Source organism: Mustela putorius, unplaced genomic scaffold (assembly GCF_011764305.1).
Source record: "Mustela putorius furo isolate JIRA1106 unplaced genomic scaffold, ASM1176430v1.1 tig00000992_pilon_pilon_pilon, whole genome shotgun sequence".
Classification (NCBI taxonomy): Eukaryota; Metazoa; Chordata; class Mammalia; order Carnivora; family Mustelidae; genus Mustela; species Mustela putorius.
The window spans coordinates 2,763,159-2,781,752 of NW_025421526.1; the positions used below are offsets into that span (position 1 = coordinate 2,763,159).

The 18,594-nt window shown below is 35.1% G+C and overlaps 1 protein-coding gene across 9 annotated transcripts in view; it reads left to right on the forward strand.

The window, feature by feature from the left end:
• The window catches only part of PMS1 (PMS1 homolog 1, mismatch repair system component), an 85,189-nt gene that overhangs the window by 60,682 nt on the left and 5,913 nt on the right, over positions 1-18,594 (forward strand). For 7 of the 9 annotated variants that reach the window (XM_045086474.1, XM_004763369.3, XM_004763370.3 and 4 more), the window contains 5 exons: positions 3,404-3,526; positions 4,295-4,438; positions 4,607-5,496; positions 13,279-13,758; positions 17,102-17,232. In XM_045086474.1, the coding sequence (XP_044942409.1) occupies positions 3,404-3,526; positions 4,295-4,438; positions 4,607-5,496; positions 13,279-13,758; positions 17,102-17,232 (1,768 nt within the window). The remainder of the gene's footprint in view (positions 1-3,403; positions 3,527-4,294; positions 4,439-4,606; positions 5,497-13,278; positions 13,759-17,101; positions 17,233-18,594) is intronic. The other 2 variants (XR_006608507.1, XM_045086476.1) reach the window with 2 other exon arrangements.

The following is an 18,594-nucleotide window of genomic DNA, read 5'->3' on the forward strand; positions in this document are numbered from 1 at the left end:
TGACATATAACATTGTATTAGTTTCAGGCATGCAACAAAATGGTTTGTTATAAGTATATATTGCAGAATGATCACCACAGTAAGTCTAATTACATCTATGACCTCACATGGTTACAAAAACCTTTTTTTTCTGACACAGCTGGTTTGTGATCCAAGAGCACATAAGACTTTTGATTTCAGCCATCACTGTCCCTTATGTTTTGCATCCTTAACATCTTATGTTGTCTTCCTTTTAAAGGGTTCAGTCTTGAGATTTTTGTAAAAATTGATTTTATCTATCACTGTTAGGTATTTGCAGGTGAGATCTGGGAGAAGGGAGTTTCTGCATGAATTTGTCCCACTGTCCTGAGCAGAATTACTTAAATTATTTTAGAAACATAACTCCCTGGTGTCCTGGAGGTTTACTGAAAGGGAAAACTACGATTAGGAAATCAGTCAGGGTTACTTCAGCAGAATTAGAGGAGAGGGTAGGAGATGCGTTTGACAGATTGGGTTGGTGGCAGGACTCACTATCATGCTGAAGACACGTGGAGGAGCCAGTAGTACAGCAGGGCAGCAGTGGCATGAAATAGTTCATCAAGTTTTGAATGTCGTGTGATTAAGAAGATTTTTGTGACTGCTAGTTAAAAATAGTAAGCATTTGGGGTGAAAGAAATAGAGGCTGTACATCTGTATCTTAGTCTCACTGGTGTGTGTGTGTGTGGATGTGAATGAAATTACTCAAAGTCCATTCCAAGAAGAAAGGCTCTGATGATGGAACTGGGGGGAACCATCATCATTTATAGGTGGTAAGCAAAGGGAGAGAAATCAGCAAACCAGACTACAGAGGAAGTGCAGGGAGGAAGCAGAGAGACCAAAAGAGAGGCTTCCTGAGTGACAGAGTTGTCATTGTCTTCCGGCTCTTCAGAGAATCTTCCCGTTTGTTGCCTCAGATTCACTTCTCCCGACCTCCTACCTTGCAGCAAATGGTCGATTTTCTGTTGACAGAGTTGCTGTTTTCTTCATTCTCCAGTTGAGTTCGTAGGTGTTCAGAACGGTTTGATGTCTGTCTAGCTGGCTTCCTGGGACCAAACGAAATTTAAGTCTCCTACTCCTCTGCCATCCTGGACCCTCTCACGAGTCTGCAGAGAATTACATAAGAGAAAGACTGAGTGTCCATTGGAGGTAGTAGAAACCAGATCCTAGGGGATTCTAGGGGATTCTTGGAGATGATGAAGGGAAGGAGAGGCCATAGTCGCAGGGCAGTCAGGGGAGGAGGATTTGTTGATATTTTTGCCTTTTCATTTTTGTTTTGCTTTGTAGGTTGAGGAATACTTAGGTCAGAATCTTGTATGGTCAAATTTTTATTGGTTGCACTGATTAGTCTTTCTCTCTGTCTTGCTCTCTCTTTCTTTTTGGCACTGTTTTGGCCTCTAACAGACATTCTTTTTCCATAAGGTACCCTGATTTTCATTTTTAGAGCATTTTATGACTTTGCTCTTTGATTTTACTTTTCCATATAACTTAAATATACTTTGTTCAAAAGGTCATCCTAAGTCATTTTTAAAACTCAGTATTTGGAAATGATAATTATTCAGTGGACAACTAAGATGGTATAAAAGGAAAATACTATCAATATTACCTGTTTTTACTCATTTCATTTTTCATTCCTACCTATTTGGGGCAGTTTTAAGTCCACAAACCCAGTAAGTCTTTCAGAGACTAAACAGGTGCTTCCTGATGCTCAGCAGGTGCTTTAAGAAAGATCTCAGGTTACCTGGTAAATTATGCAACCATTTATAAATGCTGTGGACTTTTACAGTTAAGTCGTATTTTGTAGTAGATTATCCAGCTTTATTAATTTATTTTTTAAATTGGCACAGTTTGGCACTGTGACAATAATGCACTTAGTGTTCTAAAATTGGTAATGCATCTCCTTAAACACTTATTTCCAAGAGTAGGGATAGCCATAGACATAGAGGGCAGCCACCCAGTGTGTTGGTAAAGAGCCTCATGGTTTCTCCTTACCTAAAAATAGCATCTCCGCTGACACTTTCACTTTCCTAGACCTTAGCTGAAATCTTACTATTAGTGTTTCTTAACAGGTTAATATAAATACCTCTGTTACTAGTTGTTTTAGATAAGAGAGTACAAGCTTATATTTTAAATAACTTGACCAAGATCACATAGTTAGTAATGGAGCTAGGATTTAAATCATGTCGGTCTGGCTCTGTCCTATATTCTTAACAGATCTCTGTATTATCTTTAGAAATAATAAGTAGGAGCATTTTTTCTCTGCTTCTATCTCCTCTATCTCTTTCTTTTCTCTGGTATTTTTTTCTAGGATCCTTTATCGTTTTCTCCCTCCTTTTTATAATAACGTTTGTAAAATAAAGAGCATAAAAATAATTGGGTTGATTGTAGGAAAGTTCTCTGAACAAAAATGAAAATAAAATACTACAATTGGGGGGCGCCTGGGTGGCTCAGTGGTTAAGCCTCTGCCTTCAGCTCAGGTCATGATCTCAGGGTCCTGGGATTGAGCCCCACATCGGGCTCTCTGCTTAGCCGGGAGCCTGCTTCCTCCTCTCTCTCTCTGCCTGTCTCTCTGCCTCCTTGTGATCTCTGTCTGCCAAATAAATAAATAAATCTTTAAAAAAAAATACTACAATGGCTTCAAAGAGTAAAAGGGACTTTTTTTTTCTGAAAGGATATATGAGTACCCTTTTTTTTCCCCCAAGATTTGATTTATTTATTTTTCAGAGAGAAACACAGCAAGAAAGGGAACATAAGCAAGGGGAGTGGGAGAGGGAGAAAGAGGTGACTTCTCACTGAGCAGGGAGCCCAATGCGGGGCTCCATCCCAGGACTCTGGGATCATGACGTGAGCTGAAGGCAGATGATTAGCAACTGAGCCCCCCGCCCCGGGTGCCCTTGAAAGGGATTTTTAAATGAGAAATGAAAACACAGTCAGGTCATCTCCACAAAATAGAAACAGCCACTTCTTTATAGAAAAGATGGCAGAAAAGGACAAACATCTCAAAGAAAGTCATAGTATGAAGAATTTCTAGACCGTAAAGAAAAGAAGAAAGAAAATAGGGTTGAACAGACAGCAGTATTTATGTTGTATGCCCTATGACAGTAAAACATATGCCCATTCATGAAGCTTTTATGAATGCCAATTTTTCCTTAAAAAGAGTTGTAGGAAGAGAGAGTTGGAGGCCAAGAACACCAGTGTAATAAGCTTCCATGTTTTATTTAAGGTTAATGTTCAAGACATGGTTATCAGTATAAGACTCTTGAGACCGTAAAATGAAAATCCGTTTTATTTTTTTATACCTTTTGTACTGTATATAGTCAGACCCCCTGGAAACACATTCATTGTTGACATTGTATACTAATTCTGTAACTATTTATTATAATTGCAGATTTATCTAAGTGGATTTCTTCCAAAGCATGATGCAGACCACTCTTTAACAAGTCTTTCAACCCCAGAAAGGAGTTTTATCTTTATAAACCAACGACCAATACATCAAAAAGACATATTAAAGGTAATCTATTTTAGAAAAAAAAAGTATTACTTGGATCAAAAATAAAAACTAGCTCTACCATTTGTCAGCCTGTTGTAAGAACTACTTCAAGGATTTGCTCTAAAATAAGGAGAAGGAGAGGGGCGCCTGGGTGGCTCAGTGGGTTAAAGCCTTTGCCTTCAGCTCAGGTCATGATCTCAGGGTCCTGGGATCGAGCCTCACATCGGGGTCTCTGCTCAGCAGGGAGCCTGCTTCCCCCTCTCTCTCTGCCTGCCTCTTTGCCTACTTGTAATCTCTATGAAATAAATAAATAAAATCTTAAAAAATAAAATAAGGAGAAGGAGATAAGGAGATACTCTAGTATTTATTAAGTGTTGTGCTAGGTGTCTTACATAGGACTTCACAACAATTCTGTGATGAATTATTATCCTTATTTATAGTGAAGAAACTGAAGTATTAGTGACTAAGAAGTTAGTGACTAAGAAGCCCATTATAGCCAGGAAGCAGCAGTCTGGATTTGAACCCTGGACTTTGGAAACATCCATGACTCTCTGATCTTTTAACGGTGAAGCCAGATGCACTGGAGAGTTGTACTTCTTAGTGAATGTTGGTGCTTCATGTAAGTTCAAGGCCTCCAAATGAGTATTACCATGTAGATACTGCTTTTCCTCATTAGCAGTTACATCTACTCAGTTTCTCAGCAGACTATGATTTTTTGGTTTTATTTAAGGGCGGCAGTACTATCTTTACGTGGTATTTTTATCGTTTCTGTATTACATGTATTTCTAGTTAATCCGACATCATTACAATCTGAAGTGCCTAAAGGAACCAACTCGTTTGTATCCCATTTTCTTTCTGAAAATTGACGTTCCTACAGCTGATGTGGACGTAAATTTAACACCAGATAAAAGTCAAGTATTACTACAGAATAAGGTAAATTTGGGAAGAGTTTTTTTTATTTATGTTATTTACAAACTTACGCAGTCCTAACCATTTTCACATGGAAAGTTGCTTATTTATACATATTTTTAAATATTTTAAATCTTGCCTATTTATTATTTTTTGTAATTTTCCCTAACATTTGTTAATTTATGTTTTTAGGAATCTGTTTTAATTGCTCTTGAAAATCTGATGACGACTTGTTATGGATCACTACCTAGTACAGATTCTTACGAAAATAATAAAACAGATGTTTCCTCAGCTGACATCGTTGTTAGTAATACAACAGAAACAGATGTGCTTTTTAATAAGATGGAATCATCTGGAAATAATTATCCAAATGTTGATACTTCAGCCATTCCTTTCCAAAATGATGTGCATAATGATAAATCTGGGAAAAGCACTAATTATTGTTTAAATCATCCGATACATGTTGATGACCATTATGATGATCATTTTAATAGTGAAAATTCTGACATTGATAGAAACAGTAGAAATACATTTCAAGAGATCCCAGTGAATAATTTATCTTGTGAGGATGTCCGGAAGGAATGTAGTGAGACTTGTTTTGTAGGTTCCGTTAAGCATACCCAATCAGAAAATAGCAATAAAAGCAATAGCGCTGGGAGTGGGAAAAATGAGGAAGCAGCAGTTCCTGAGAAGTCTTTGGAAATCTGTGCAGATGACTGGAGCAAGGGAAATACACTTAAAAATTCAATGGGAGAAAACATTGAACCTGTGAAAATTTTAGTGCCTCGAGAAAGTTCAGCATGTGAGCTCAATAATAAAGCTTATCCAAGCCCTGAACAAAAGAATCTCAGTGAAGGTTCCTGTAACAAAAAATCAAATGTGCTAGATAACAAATCTGGACAGCTTACAGCATATGATTTAATTAGCAATCGGGTAGTCAGAAAACCCATGTCAGCAAGTGCCCTTTTTATTCAAGATCATCGTGCTCAGTTTCTCACAGAAAATTCTAAGACCAATTTGGAGGATACAACAGTACAAATTGAAGAACTGTGGAAGACATTGAGTGAAGAGGAGAAACTGAAGTAAGTTTCCAGAGCTTGCTTGTGACTTGCTGCTGGGATATTTCCATTCTATATGACTCACTGGGTTTTTTAACTTCTTATTTATGGAAAACCAGAATGGAAAATGCCTTTTGGTTTGGCTAGAGTACCTTTTTGGCATCACTTTTTTAAATTTAGAGGTTTTCAGTGTTTTATTTTTTATTTGGGTTTTTTTTTTTTTGTTTTCGGTACAGGCCTTCACTACTTATTATTAAAATTTGAAGTTAAAGGTTTTCCATTCTTCTTAATTTAAAAATGTATTTTCTTCTTTTTTTTCTAATTTTATGTTAAAGAATCTTTCTATGACAGGACTTTCTCTTTTTTAAGCTTATGCATTAGAAGAGTTATAACAGTGGTGGTTTTAAGAAATATCTTGACTATTCCCTTTTTTAAATTGGTCTCCAAAATATGTAACACAAAATGAAAATTACAGTATTTTTACAGATTGAGTTTAGTAGAATCAATACTGTTCCTAATCAGTATAAACTGAAGGCTTCTTTCTAAAATCTTTTATTTATTTGTTGGCAACTTATAAACTATGGTGGAGTGTTTTGGTAGGTCAGTAGGTGGTTTGATCTATCTTTGATGAAAAGAGCTACTTATTACTTGCCATTTTTAGACTAGATGATTTAAATAAATATTATAAACTAATACGATGAGTATTTATAGTTGACTTAGAGTAGTATGTCTTGAGTGATATAGCCCACCAGAAAATGAAACAGTGGAATTATACTTCCAACCATATATTATGTATGGTATCTCAATAATATGGTAAATAGCTTGAAGAAAATTTAAACATAACTTATCATTCAGAGTTTTTATTTGATGACAAACGTGGACACTTAACCAATTTTTTTTTTTTTTTACTTTTTCATTAACTTATTCAGTCTTATAAAGACACCATCAATTTAAAATAATAATGACCACTATTTTGTATGTGGGAGTAAAATGCAACTTTCCTTTTTTTTTTTTTTAATTTAAATTCAGTTAGCCAACATATAGTACATCAGTTTTTGATGTAATTTTCAATGATTCATTAGTCGCATATAACACCCAGTGCTCATCACCTCATGTGTCCCTCTTAACACTGACAGGCAAAACCTCCATAAAATTAGCTTGTTTGTTTGCTTGCTTGCTTGCTTGCTTTTTGGTGGGGATGGTTGTGTTTTTTTCTCTTCTCAGGCATGCACAGAAATAGACAAAAGAGCACAGTGAACCCATCACCCTGTTTCACGAACCTCCATGTCATGGTCAGTCTCATATCATCCGTACCTCCATGTACTTCACTTCCCCTTTTTGCTACTACTATTCTGAAGCATATCCTAGGGTTCATATGTTCATAAACATTTTGCTGTGTATCTGTAAAGAGTAAAGATGTTCCTACTTTAAACATAGCCATGATATAATCATCGTAATTCTTTTTTCCATTTGTTCACAAAGGAACATATTTTAGAAAATTTTTTTAATAATTTTTTATCAATAACAGATCAACAATCTAAGAAAACTGTCTTTTAACAGAGAATAAACCAGAATTTTAATGTTATGCCAGTGTACTTTTAACATCCATTCATTTTTTTTAATTTTTTATTTTTTATATACATAAATCATAATTTTTAAAACAAGAATTCCTAATATCATCAGATATTCAGTGTTTGAATTTCTAATTACTTACTACCAGCTTTTTTTTAAGTTTTTAATTTTTTTATAAACATATAATGTATTATTAGCCCCTGGGGTTCAGGCCTATGAATTGCCAGGTTTACACACTTCACAGCACTCACCACAGTGCACACCCTCCCCGATGTCCGTAACCCCACCACCCTCTCCCTACCCACCTCCCCCTGGCAACCCTCCGTTTGTTTTGTGAGATTAAGATTCTCTTATTAATAACAGTTTTTTTAAAGTTTGTTTATATGAATCAGGATGCAAATAAGGTTCACACCTTGTGATTGTCTTTAGTTTTATCTAAATGGCATAGGCATTTTAAGATCAGTGCATTTAACTTTCAGTACAGCAAGTCCACAGAAGTTGAATTATGTTGACCAGGGAGGTGATGTGTTACCTGAGAATGTGGGGAAAAAGCATAGATGTTTCCCTCTCATGGAAGATAGGGACAGTGTGACAGCTCAAAAGATGGCTGTTCCCTCGCAGCCTCACAACAGCAGGTATCGTTCCAGCTGACTTTTGGGGAGTGTCAGCATTGTTTCTTCTTGGAGGCCTCAAGGTATCAGGGTACAGGATTATGGGTAATAGTCCCCATCTAAACACTTGTTTATCATCAGGCAGTATTTGAGAATCCAAAGTTTTCTCTGTCTTACTGCCATTAGGTAATCAAAAGAGGCCGTGTTGGGCAAGAGCAGACCTCTGAAACCACACTGGGATTTAACTCCAGTTTCTCTGCTGGCTTTTCGTAAAAATGTGTGGACAGTATCTCCTAGATTGTTGTGAGGATTAAGTAAGATATTATGTGTTATGATGTAAGAAAAGTGACTGGCACATTCTTGTGATCTTACTTAGAATTTTTAACCTGTGAAAAGAAAATTTCTATGTTTTGATTGACATTATTTTTCACTTGCTTAGTGAAGATTGAATTTAATTTGGAGGCCATAAATAGAAGAAAATATAAGTATTTTGGAATCAGAGAGTTTACTGTATGTCACAAAATGTGTTAGAATCTTTGAGAGCCAGGGGTTTGGGGACCATGGTGGCTGGGTTCCAAAATCATGATCAGTGAGAAAGTGTAGCAAAAATGCTATCCTACTCAACAATCACACTAACTACCACTTTTCTGTAATATTTATCTTGGAATTCGTTCCATGATCCTCAGTTCTGCCGGAAATGCTCAGGGGTATCAGAGTAGACTCCTCTGCTGTGGGCAGTGGATCTTTCTCTCTATACTCCCCTCACTCCTCCTGTCCTGCCTGGGTTTCCCCTTCGTCCTTCCTCTCTCCTTTTCTTCTGTTCTTTCTGTTTCCTTCCCTTCCTCCCTCATTGCCCTTTCTCCTTTCTCCTTTTCTTTCCTCTCCTCTCTTTCCTTTTTCTTTCTTTTTCCTTCTCCTTCCTCCCCCCTCCCTTCCCACCCGTCTTCAGACAGGAGACACTTATTACGGGCGTTCTGTATCCAAGGCCCTCCGCATTCTAGCTGATCACTTCAGATACAGCGATAAACAAAATAGACTTTCTCGACTTATAAATGATGCAGTGTAATGAGGAAAACACAAAGGAATCATAGAATACGAGGAGTCAGTTTTAAAATAAATGTAGAGTTATGAAAATACTTAGCAGTGGGCTTATTCTCATCTATGAGACAGGAAATGGTTCCCTAAGTGAAAATAATCAGAAAGGGATAGGAAATCTTCTAAATAAAACAGCTAAAAGGAAAATAGTGTTATTGAGGAAATGAAAGTGCTCTCTGTAACAGGAACAGAATATGAGAGAGTCTAATAAGTTGAAGGAAAGCAGGCCAGATTATGTAAGATTCTGTAAACCATAACAAAGAATTTGAATAAGCCCTACCATCAGGGTTTTTGTGCTGAGAGCTGAGGATAGACTCAGTGTGGGGAGTATTTAATTTTTTAGTTCTTCTTTTCCAGATATTTTTCCTTTGCTTTTCTCCTTTCCTCTGGTGGTTTAGAAGCCAGATTTAGGCCTCTGCTCTTGCCCACTGGGGTTTCAGTCAATTGATGTTAACTTGAACTTTACATTTGCATACGATGAATATACTTCTACTTTAAATAAGAATAATATTGTAACTGGGGTATTAAAAATGGTAAATAAACTTTATAATTACATGTAATCTTTCATCACAAAAACATTCGATTTGATTACTGGTCAAATCAAAATTAATATTTTCCATTCAGGTTACTGAATCCCTTAATGACATTAAGTCAAATGTAGCAGCTGTTTTTACTTAACGTTTGCTTAATCTTCCTTTGGACATAGCTTTTTATATTTCCCAAGGAACTAATTAAATTGACTTCTTGAGTAAATCACAAGATTCGTACCATATGTGAAAATTTGCACATTATAATTAATTACAAATGGTGACCTTCATCTTGAACTCCTTTTTAACCGTAAGGGAAAAATCTTGAACTGGAATGTCCAAGAGCTAAAAATACTTAAAGTACCTATTAAAAGGAAACTGTTGAAAATTATCTGTTTTATGTAGCTAGTCCAGAATGTCAGATTCTAAATAGAAATGAGAGAAAACCATATACAAAATTATGAATATAGCCTGGTAAGTAACCAGAGAAGCATTTTTCATCTAGTTTACAGTGACACAAGGTCTTTTTTACATTCTTATCCAACTAACATTTCTGTATTTAACAAACATATACTGAGTACAAACTACACAGCATAATGTGGTCTCTTGTCTTTTAGTCTCAATTTTAACATTTAATACAGTTCGCCCCAAGAATGCCATTTTTATATCCTAACACATATCTATATAAATTTCTCCTTAAAAATGTTTCATGTATATTACCTACAATAGAATTTAGCCAGTTTCTTGAGTTACTTAAGATTAGAAAGAGCGTTAATTCTTCAGTCTCAAACTTAAAACTGCATTTGAAAAATATTTTTAGTAAAGTTGCTTAAATAATTAGCAGCCTTTAGTCAATCATGTTCCTCATTCATTATAAGATGTGTTCCTTGATATACAATGATAACAAATGTTTATAATTATTTACTATGGTGCCAAGCATTATTCTAAGTACTTGAAACATTTTAACTCATTTTATTGCTCATATCAAAACTATGAAGTAAATGTAGATTATCTACATTAAATTTTTTTTATTATCTATATTAAATTATTATCCTGAGACACAGAAAAGTTAAATAATTTTTATAGATTTACAGAGCTACTAAGTGGCAGCACCAGACCAGTCAGTCAGTCTCCAGGGTCTGTGCTCTTACCACTATAATTTACTGAACACCTAAGAGTAGTTTTCAGTTTTGGGAGTACTTCAGAATCATCCGTGGAGCCTTTTAAAAAGATGGCTCAGTGGGTTAAGGCCACTGCCTTCCGCTCAGGTCATGATCCCAGGGTCCTGGGATCGAGCCCCACATCAGGCTCCCTGCTCAGCGGGGAGCCTGCTTCCTCCTCTCTCTCTGCCTGCCTCTCTGCCTACTTGTGATCTCTGTCTGTCAAATAAATAAATAAATAAATAAATAAATAAATAAATAGTATTGTTCAACCTCAGTCTTGACCTGGAGAATTTGAAAATTTGAGGATGGGATTTAGGCATCTCAATTTTTTAGAAACAGTTTCTATCACCACTATGCTAGACTGTCTTTGATTGGCTGTAGGAGTTTCATTAATCCAAAAAAAAAGATGTCTTGATTTTATCCAGGATAATTTTGAATTGTCTATTATCTTGTACCTTTGAAACTGAATTAAATTAGTTTGGATGTATTGAGGTTTTTTTAAAATATATTTTTTCACTGATGACTCTAAAATGAGAAATAAATAGCAACTGAAAAAGTTAATATTTAGCTATGAATCTATTACAAATTTAATCATAAAATCTTTATTTTGCATGTTATCATTAGAGTGACTATTTTTTAAAGATTTTATTTATTTATCTGACAGAAGAGAGACAGCAAGAGAGGGAACACAAGTTACCTTTCAAAGAAATGACAATTTTAAAAAAGATCCTTTTTTGCTATTTACCTACATAGTTACCGTTTTGGTACTTATCATTTTTTCCTGTAGATCACAGTTTCTATTGTGTCAACTCTTAATAGTGCAGTTATGCTGGCAAGGGATTCTAAGCTTTCTTTTATCCAAAAATGTCTGTATCATTTTCATTTTTATAGGACATTTTTGCTTTGTATCATTGGATTCTGTTGGCACTTAAAAAATATAATTTACTGCCATCTGGCTATACATTGCTTCTAATAAGTTATATCCATCATTTGTGGTATTCTTTTTTTGTAATGTCTTTTTTTTTTTTTTCTCTCACTGCTTTCAGGGAATTTGTCTGTCTTTGTTTCTCAGCAGTTTGATCTAATGTATCAAACTGTGGATTTCTTTGTATTTATCCTGCTCCGGTTCACTGACCTTCTTGGATCTACAAAATGTTTCATTTATCCAAATTGTCTAATTGTCATCAATTATTTTTTTCAATTTTTTTTTTCTCTTCAGTTCCACATTTTTAATCTGGAATTCTAATTACATTTTTATCTGGGATCCCAAATATGTGGGGTTGTTTGTTGTACCATAGGCCACAGAGATTTATTTTAATCTTCATTTTTCTCTCCTGTTTAGATTGGGTAAGTTCTATTGCTCTGCCTTCAAGTTTGCCGACCCTTTCTTTTGCCATCTCTCATCTGCTGTTAAGCATTTTCAGGCTTTCTTTTTGACATTTTTAATCTCAGATATTGTATTTTTTAGTTGTAGAATTTCCTTTCGGTTCTTTAATAATGTCCCTTCCCTGTTTACATTCCTTTTGGTTCTCTCATTAGGATAATCTTTTCCTTTAAGTCCTTAAATATTTATAAAAACCCATTTCAAAAATAACTTTTTTTTTCCTTTGGCAATTTCCGACATATGAGACATGTTAAGGTTGGTTTTTACTATCCAGTTTTTCTCTTGATCATTACTCACATTTCCCCTTTTTATTGCTTGAATGATAACTTTTGTTTAGTGGACATTGTGGGTGATACGTTGAAGAAACTCTAGATTCTGTTGCCTTCTTCTGAAAAGTGTTGGTGTTTGTTCTGCAACGATTTAAGTTACTGACAGATCACACTGAGCTGGAAGGCTGTTTTATACTTCCTTAGAGAGAGACTTTAAATATTGCCCCCAACCTTGGGGCAGCTTTCTTAGTTCTAGGACATAGTTTTTCCCTTACCCTAGGATGTAGCCCTCATCCAGTTTTAATTTAAAGCGCAAAGTGTTTATTAAGCCATCTAATTATATAAAATTCAAGCTCTAAATTCCATTTATTCTGCCATAGGTAGTCACTAAAATCTGTGTCTAGCTCATTGAACATTCTAGCAGTTGTTTTCCTCCAGGCTTCCACTTATGGAATTTTCTGGGATTTTTCTCCCTTAATTTCCAGTTGTTTTGGAAGCAAGGAACTCTGTTCTAGTTATTCAAGCTAGTAAAAGTGCAACTTATATAAGGTAATATTATGTGATATAAAAATAAATAATAAAATTTATTTTAAAAAAATATTTTTTCATGGGGCACCTGGGTGGCTCCGTCATTAAGCGTTTGCCTTTGGCTAAGGTATCACTCCCAGGGTCCTGGGATGGAGCCCACATCGGGCTCCCTGCTCAGTGAGAAGCCTGCTTATCCCTCTCCCTCCTGTGCTCCTTCTTTGTGTTCCCTCTCACTCTTTCTCACCCTGTCAAATAAAATATTGAAAAAAATAGTTTTTAGTGTTTTTGGGGTTTTTTTCCCCAAAAAGTACAGCTTATTGCTTGATGATTTTATTTATTTATTTATTTTGCCATTCCCCTTCAATGCCAGGAACTTCCCTTTGGGTAAAAGCTATATAAATATGGATCTCTTTTTTGAATGTTGAGTCATTCCAATATCTGCCTATTTTTGGTTGCTTTTCCATGTCCATTTTAAATAGTTGATCTCTGTATTTTGTTCAGAATTATAGTTAATGTAGGGAAGGTTAGTCCAATATAGGCTCCTTCATCATTATCAGACTTGGAACACCAGCTCTTTATTTTTTATAAAATTTACTTCAGATGGCCAATACGTTTCTGATTATGACCTCATTAGTTCTATTTTATCTTTATTCCCAGATACGAAGAGAAAGCTACTAAAGATTTGGAACGATACAATAAGCAAATCAAGAGAGCCATTGAACAGGAATCACAAACATCATTTAAGGATGGCAGAAAAAAGATAAAGCCCACCAGTGCATGGAATTTGGCACAGAAGCACAAATTGAAAACTTCATTATCTAATCAGCCTAAACTTGATGAGCTCTTTCAGTCCCAAATTGAAAAAAAGAACCAAAACATTAAAATAGTTCAGATCTCCTTTTCTATGGAAAACTTAAAAAAAAATTTTGAGAAACATAAATTTGACTTAGAAGAGAAGGAGGAACTTTGCTTGCTCCACAATCTCAAGTTTCCTGATGCGTGGCTAATTACATCCAAAACAGAGGTAATGCTATTAAATCCTTACAGAGTGGAAGAAGCCCTGCTATTTAAAAGACTTATTGAGAATCATAAACTTCCTGCAGAGCCACTGGAAAAGCCAATTATATTAACAGAGAGGTATGTTGAAATAATAGATTTCTTTTTTTAACTCTCAAAAGATTTATCAATCCATACTAGATTGGAAATTCAAAGCAAAAGTTGGAAGTGTTTTCTGGTAGAGAAAGTCTAAAGAATTCTTTTTTAAAGTTGATTTTCTAATCTTCAATGGAATTGTTTTTGAGTAAATAATTTTAGAATATTCTAGCTAGTTTACTTCTGCAGTTAGTAAATATCAGCCTCAATTCTCCTGTTCATAAGTGACTTGCCTCGGACAATTTTGAAGTTAGGTTGCCATGACTCTGTCATTGTACACTTTCCATTTCAAGTGTATACCAAAATAGAATTATACAATGAATACCTTTATCAACAATTACCAGGATTTTGCCACATTTGTCTATTTGTCCTTTCAAATATATATGTGTATATTATGCATACACACACACACACACACACACACACACAGACATATTTTCTTTTTCTTTCCTAAATTTTTTAGCCAATTTCCACCCAAATATCTTTCGGTTTCTCTCTTTTAAAAATGACTTACCTAATCACAAATGACATTTTCCTATCTTACACAATATAATTCCTTGAAAGTATATCTCATTGTCTCAACATGTCTTTTTTATAGTTTTTAAATTATTAAATTTAATTTATCTAAACAAATTAAAATTTAAAGTATTAAATTTAAAATTATTAAAATTAAAATTTAAATTATTAAATTTAATTTGTATCTAAGGTCCAGCCGTTACATTTTGTTTCTTAAATCTCTTCTAATATCACACCATTAACTTGTTGTTGATACTAAGTCACTTGTTTTTTAGAATAGCCTACTGTCTCAGTTTGTCCCTTTGCTTCCTCGTAGTTCCTTGTTTTTTCCTCTCCCATGTTTAAACAGAAGTTAGTCCTGCAGGATTGAATAGATTTTGATTATACTTTCTGGAATGACCATTTAATAGGTTGTGCTATGTGCTTCTTGTTTCATCACATCAGAAGGCGCTTATCACTGGTTTCTGACACTGACAGCTGCACTCATACCTTAAAATTCCCTGTCAACCTTTCCATCTAATGATTTCATCCATTGATGATTGTTCCCCTGAACTGATTTTATTATAGATTACAAAATGGGGTATTTCCCTTTAATATCCTACATGAGCAAATTATTTTCTGTAAAAATGAATAGCTACCAGCTAACCTGTTAACATTTCCCTTTTTTAATATTTATTATTTCTTTCTTTGGTCTGACAGAGGAAAGAATCATATATATGAAAAGAGATAAAGGCCTGAAATTAGGGGCACCTGGGTGGCTCAGTGGGTTAAGCCGCTGCCTTCGACTCAGGTCATGATCCCAGAGTGGGGATCGAACCCCACATCGGGCTCTCTGCTTACCTGGGAGCCTGCTTCCTCCTCTCTCTCTCTCTCTGCCTGCCTCTCTGCCTGTGACCTCTGTCTGTCAAATAAATAAATAAATAAAATCTTTAAAAAAAAAAACAAAAACCTGAAATTAGAAAGCTATTGAGGGTTTGATCTCTGGGACATGTTACTGGATAACTCTGTTTCAGAACTCCCAAGAATATATGAAAAAATCTTTAATAAAGTATATTAAAACTCTTTTGTTAAAAAGCCCTGCTACCAAATTATGATTAGGATTGCTTTGAACCTGTAGATCATATTGGGGGGAATTGCCATCTTAACAATACTGCATCTTCCAATCCCTGCACAGTGGTCTCCATTGATTTAAGTCTTCTTTAATTTCTCTCAGCAATATTTTGTAGTTTTCAGTATAGAGGCATTTTTTTTGAAAAAATTTTTCCCAAATATTTTGGTTTTTGATGCTAATATAAGTGGGTTATTTTTTAAATTTCATTGTCTATTTATCTGCTCTTGATATACAATATAATTTTGTATTTTGAAAAAAAAAATCCGTTACCAGAAGGAAAAAATAGAGCCAAGACACAGGAAAACATATATCAGAGCTGTCTTTTTCTTGTTTTTTTAAAGATTTTATTTATTTATTTGACAGAGAGATCACAAGTAGGCAGAGAGGCAGGCAGAGAGAGAGGGGGAAGCAGGCTCTTTGCCAAAGGCAGAGGCTAACCCACTGAGCCACCCAGGTGCCCCCAGAGCTGTCTTTTTAATTAAGACAGCAGTAATACATTCACCTAAATCCAGCATCTTTTATAGTATTCTCTTTGAGATTGGCTTAGCAAACTGTCAAAGAATTAGAAAAAGAATTAATACAGATTCGGCCTGTATTAAACAGTTCAAAAATCTGATAGTACTTTCTGTTCTTCCCTTAAAAAGAACTAGGGTATATATGAAATTTTAAACATGATTACTTCTCTAAATGGTTATTTATGAACTTTCATTTATATTTTAAAAATCATTTTGTGCTTCTACAAATTAAACATTTTTAAAGATTTTTTTCCTTTATGATATTCTGTTATTCAAAAACAAATACATTAAAAACTATTATTTGCGGGGTGCCTGGGTGGCTGAGTGAGTTAAACCTCTGCCTTCGGCCCAGGTCATGATCTCCGGAGTCCTGGGATCGAGCCCCGTATCGGGCTCTCTGCTTGGTGGGGAGCCTGCTTCCCCCTCTCTCTCTGCCTGCCCCTCTGCCTACTTCTGATCTCTCTCTGTCTGTCAAATAAGTAAAACCTTTGAAAAAAAAAATAAAATGAAAAACTATTATTTGGGACCCATACTAGCCTGATAATAAAGATTTCTTAATTGAACATGGACAGCAACAAAACTGAATTCAAAATTGTTTTCACCCTTCTTTTGAAATGTGACATGCCCACCACAATTAATATAAGTTTTTCAAAACTGAGTGAAAGACTGGAATTATGGGTTGGATTCAGTGTCCTTACTACGGTTCTAATGCAGATTGTGTCATTTATCTCTCAATGGCATAACTTAGATCTCTGTAAAATAGGAAGTAGGAGCTCAGTAATAACAATGGCCAATGTTTGCTGAGGATTTACCATATGATAGGAACTTTACTAAACCCTTTGATCTTAACAACAGCCTTATGATAGAATAATAATAATATAACAATGGCATTATTTATAAAGTTTTTACTTGTATTTTATAGAGAGAGCACAGTTTTTGATCTCACATTTAGTTCGTAATGTTCTAAAAGATAGAAACTGTCTTTTATGTCCATTCTTCCTCCTTTCTGTATGCTGAATATAGTAGGTCTTCTAAGAGATATTAACAGAGATGTAAAAAAGTAAAGTTTGTCACAGGGCTACTTATGAATCATTTTTAAAGGGCCCTTGCATTAACTTTTTTCCATAAATCCTCTTATTTCATTTTACATATTTAATAAGTTAAAGGACCATAATTTCTTTTTCAGTCTTTTTAATGGATCTCATTATTTAGAGATTTTATGTAAAATGACCACAGATGATCAGAGATACAGTGGATCAGCTTACCTGTCCGATCCTCGTCTTACAGCAAATGGTTTCAAGATAAAATGGATACCAGGTATGATGGTGTGGTTTACTATTTCCAGAAGTTTCATTTGGGCTTCATAATACACATACCGGTATATTTTTATCTCACCAAAAGTACAGTGTCAGCTATATAAAAACAATCATATTTCAAAAAGGTAATCCCTGAAACTAGGAAGTTTGGCATCCCTTTCAGTCTGTTACCTTGCATTTGTGTTTTCATAACTAATCGACAAGTTTCATTGTAATTTTTGACATCTTTGGCACAATGTGCCTAGTGTGTTTAAAGTATTTAATACTCCTGTGGATGATGAAAGAAATAAATGTGTAGTATATCGGAAAGGTCTAACAAAAATGACCGTCTCTTTTCCTGTTTTGCCAATTAGATTTGTAACATCAGCAGTCTTACTATTTGGAGAATGATTTGATTCCATTGCTTTGCTAGAAAGACTGCGATAACACTATCTTCTCTGCATGGCAAGTCACTGGGTGGAGAGAAAAGTAAATCATTCTGGGAAGCAGACTTCTGTTTTCCCGCTTGGGCCCTTCTCTGTTCTCTCATAACTTTCATACTTAACTGTCTTCTGCCCTGCCTAGGCTGTTCTTGTCTTCTTTTCCCTTTGTCTGGTCTCAAGGGTATCATGAAGAGTGATGCCACTGTCCCCTCCTGCCTGCCGCTAAACTTGTCATAAAAAAGTTCAGCTAAAACAGAGTTGAAGATTTTTATAGGGATGTTTTATTTAAACGTAAAAAGAAAATGAGTAAAAACGATTGTATGAAGCTATGAAATTAAGTATACACAGAAAATGGTTTGGTGCTCCAAACTTTAATTTTACCTACTTTTGCAGTTTTAGGAACACCTGCCCTGGACTTCTTACCTTCTATCTCAGTCTTGGATATTTAGATTTGGGGTGGCCTCAGTGTTTTCTCATCATAACAACTAATAAATAGCAAATAATTATAATGTACAGGGCACTATTCTAAATAGTAAATGTATTAATATTAATTAATAGCCCTATGAAGTAGGTTCTGTTGCTGTTTCCATTTTACAGATGGAAAAGTCAAGACACAGTGAGGTTTGCTTAAGCATACCAGTTAGTAGTAGAACCAGGATTTCAACCCAAGTGCATTTATAGTCTAGCTTTTAACTAATTTGTTATATTGTTTCCTACAAAAATTGAGATATTTACTTCATAAAGTAGTTGTGAGCACGAGAGAGGTACTTAGGGAAATCAGTTAGCATAGTACTTGCCACTGGTGAGTGTTTGGATATTCTCTCTTCTTCCAGTACCCCTGTCTGTCATTGCTTTTAGACCTCCCAGAAATCTTTCCTCCTCGAGACCCCTAGCACTTACTTGAAGTGTGAGACAAGGGGTGTGTATAGGTTTGTGTGTAG